Source organism: Plectropomus leopardus, unplaced genomic scaffold, assembly GCF_008729295.1.
Source record: "Plectropomus leopardus isolate mb unplaced genomic scaffold, YSFRI_Pleo_2.0 unplaced_scaffold13827, whole genome shotgun sequence".
In the NCBI taxonomy this organism is placed as follows: Eukaryota; Metazoa; Chordata; class Actinopteri; order Perciformes; family Serranidae; genus Plectropomus; species Plectropomus leopardus.
Window position 1 is genome coordinate 1 of NW_024614755.1, and position 3,417 is coordinate 3,417.

General features: G+C 44.5%; 1 protein-coding gene across 1 annotated transcript; it reads left to right on the plus strand.

Moving 5' to 3' along the window:
• Positions 1-408: 408 nt before the first annotated feature.
• Positions 409-2,163, plus strand: LOC121964053 (transcription factor HES-1-B-like). The gene is made up of 4 exons (XM_042514281.1): positions 409-702; positions 872-967; positions 1,078-1,165; positions 1,311-2,163. Exons 1-4 carry the CDS (start codon positions 595-597, stop codon positions 1,850-1,852), a joined length of 834 nt encoding a protein of 277 aa, XP_042370215.1. The 5' UTR covers positions 409-594; the 3' UTR covers positions 1,853-2,163.
• The last annotated feature ends 1,254 nt before the right edge of the window (positions 2,164-3,417 follow it).

Below are 3,417 nucleotides of genomic sequence, written 5' to 3' on the forward strand. Positions count from 1 at the left end.
ATTTATCAGAATTAGATCACTTTTTAAAATAATTATTTCATTATATTTCATGCTGTTATCTCCTGTCTGGAAGATAAAAGGTCCTTTGCCCGCTCCTGGTGGCGGTGCCCAGTCAGCGGCTCCACTGTTAATATGTAAACGGTACGATGATTGAAGACTGAAGGCAGTTTCCCCGGCTGTGCCCTGAACCCGGGCCTCGCGCCATTGGCCGCCAGCTCCAGCGGCCAAACAACCAATGGGAGGGCGCCGACCACGAGCCGTCCTCCCTCGGGCCGCGTGTCCCTCGCTCTGATTGGTGGAAAGTTACTGTGGGAAAGAAAGTTTGGGAAGTTTCACACGAGCCGTTCGCGTGCAGTGCGAGATATAAATACAAGCCACACGCGGAGAGCCCAACAGAGAGACTCTGCATCCGCTCGTGATAGCCGCTGCTGCTGCTGCGCATCGCTCAAACGGATTTTAACTTGATCCATATCTCAGGATTTTTTGAGGAAGAGGGGACTTCTGAATATTGCAAGCTGAAAATACTCACCGTCCTTTTATCTGCATCAGTGGATCGTAATTTGCTGTGTTTTGTGGGATATTTCTGATAAGAAGATGCCTGCCGATATGATGGAAAAAACCTCCTCTTCTCCGGTTGCTGCAACCCCGGCAAGCATGAACACAACTCCCGATAAACCCAAGACAGCCTCGGAGCACAGAAAGGTTAGTATGAATCCTGTAATAGTGTCACCTAAATGTACAAAGCCTGAAACATTTCATTTTAGACACAATTTTGCAGAAACTCCTCGCCCAGAATGAGGATTTCACTTTTACTCCTGAAACAAGTAAGGTAAATTTAACGTTTTGTGTCATTTTTCTTTGTTATCTTTAGTCATCCAAGCCAATTATGGAAAAGAGGAGAAGAGCCAGAATCAACGAGAGCTTGGGGCAACTGAAAACTCTCATCCTGGATGCGCTCAAAAAAGATGTAAGTGCTGACTTAACGTCCTGGTTATTAATAGATTTACAAACTGTCCCTGTCAAACATTGAGAAAGTGAGCGCGTAATCCTAACCATGTGTGTTTTCCGTCCCCTCAGAGCTCCAGACACTCCAAACTGGAGAAGGCGGACATCCTGGAGATGACGGTGAAGCATCTCCGGAACCTCCAGAGGGCTCAAATGACCGGTAAGTCGCATTTCCCGGACTAATCTGTCTCATGACTGTGCGTTTTAGAGCATCTGTGGGCTGCTCCAACAATCCCGCTTTTAGATTTTTACATATGAAAAAGCTTGTGCATATCTTGAATTACATGTACCTGTTTTCTCTGCAGCTGCCCTGAACACAGACCCCACTGTCTTGGGAAAATATCGTGCCGGTTTCTCCGAGTGCATGAACGAAGTCACCCGGTTCTTGTCCACCTGCGAAGGTGTCAACACCGAGGTCAGGACGCGGCTCCTCGGCCACTTGGCCAGCTGCATGACCCAGATCAACGCGATGAACTACCCCAGCCAGCATCAGCACCAGCACCAGCTCCCCTCCACCGCTGGACCAACCCACCCCTCCTTCGGCCAGTCCATGGTGCAGATCCCCAGCTCGTCCCCGCAGGTCCTGCCCATGAACCCGGTGTCCTGTAAAGGAGGCTCGTCGCCGGCTAATTTACCATCAGACGCCACCAAAGTGTACGGTGGTTTCCAGATTGTGCCTGCCACAGACGGACAGTTTGCATTCCTCATACCTAATGCGGCATTTGCGCCTAACGGCCCCGTCATCCCCGTGTACGCCAATAACGTCAACACGTCGGTCCCCGTACCGGCTGCGGTTTCCCCCGGAGCCCCGTCAGGCAACTCGGACTCAGTGTGGCGACCGTGGTGAAAAGCGGAAAAAGGACCATAAAGACTTTAAAATGACACTTAATAGTTCTCTCTTTGTTCAATGTTAGAAAGTTGTTTTGAATCTGTTCTTTTTTTCTTGTAAAATTGAAAGAGTATGCACTATATTTGTACAGCTAACAAGGGAGTAAAGTTCATATTGAAATGAGATTTGTATTGTGGAAGTCCGTTCACTGCATTTTTTTATATATTTGAGTTGTCTTTTTTACTGTGTGATGCCAAAGAAATGTTCAATGCGCTTATGATGTTCTTCGTTTTGGAAGACAAATAAATTTGTAAAGATATTAAAAAAAACATGCGCGTGTGTTGTTTGTTGGGAAAACTCAACCTGGTCTTCTCACTAATGCGTAAAACTTCAAATATTTCCACCTGTTGCTATATTTTGTTTGGTACATAAACTATAAAGCAAAACTGAGCGCTAGAACACGTTTAGTGAGCTACCGAAACTTTTTCAACTCACTTATCGTATTTGTTATGTGAAAAACGGGCTATTTACGCATGAAATCAACAAGTATATTGGGAACTTTAGAACGCACAAAACGTCTGAAATAGGTAGAAAATAATTAAAAACTCACTTTTTTCTGGCCAGCAGCAGTAATAACATTTTGTGCAAACATAAAATCGGGTATTACTGAGTGTGAGAGTCTGCAGTCATATTTATAGTTCAAAATAAGCGTTATTTATGAAGATGCATGCATTATTTTAAAGTGTGAGCTGTAACATTGCTCACTGAGTGTACGTCAGACTGGACCAGACTGTCTGCAAACTATTGGGTAATTGTAATTCCATTATCTAAATAATCAGTGAATCAGACAGGAGACTGTAACTCTGTCATTAACCAGGCACAGGAGTCAAACTAGTGCTTTCTTAAGCTTATGGCCAGCAGTTTCACCTCTCTTGATGGAAACTTTGGAGTCTTACAGAGGTCACTTACGCCATCTAGTAGCGCAGAAGTGCATTGCAAGGTGATTGGTATTTTTCAGATCAATGAGTGCAGCATGAATGGCTGCTTTGGATGTGGAGCTTGGATGAAAAGGAGCACAGCCTCTGGCTAACTCAAGAGATGATTATGGAAATAGGACATTGTATTAATATTCTATCAGTCAAGACATAGGAGCACTTGCTGAAGAAACTTCAGGTTGCATTTATCAGGAAATGTTGCTTGTCAGTTGCAGGATGTGATCATAACATGTGCCACTTGAATGTTTTGTTTGCATGTTTTGACCCCATTTCATTATGACAAAAAACTAAATGGCCTCAGTGCAAATTATGCAACGGCTCCGTTCACTCAAAAGTCTTTAAAATGGAAATTACTTCTTAAACTAACAATTAGACATCAATCTGGAGTGATCAAGCTAAACAGCTATCAGTCAAACAGTTATCAGTATGAAGATTTCCATTTTTCTATCAGTTTTAACATCGCCAGCAGCACGGATCTCCTGACGTTGTGTAGCAGAGAGGAGCCTCTGGCTGTGTCTTTAATCAGAGCTGAGGGAGTTCCTTGATGCCAAGAGGGGATGGGGGGTTGACAGCAGAAGGACACGTTAA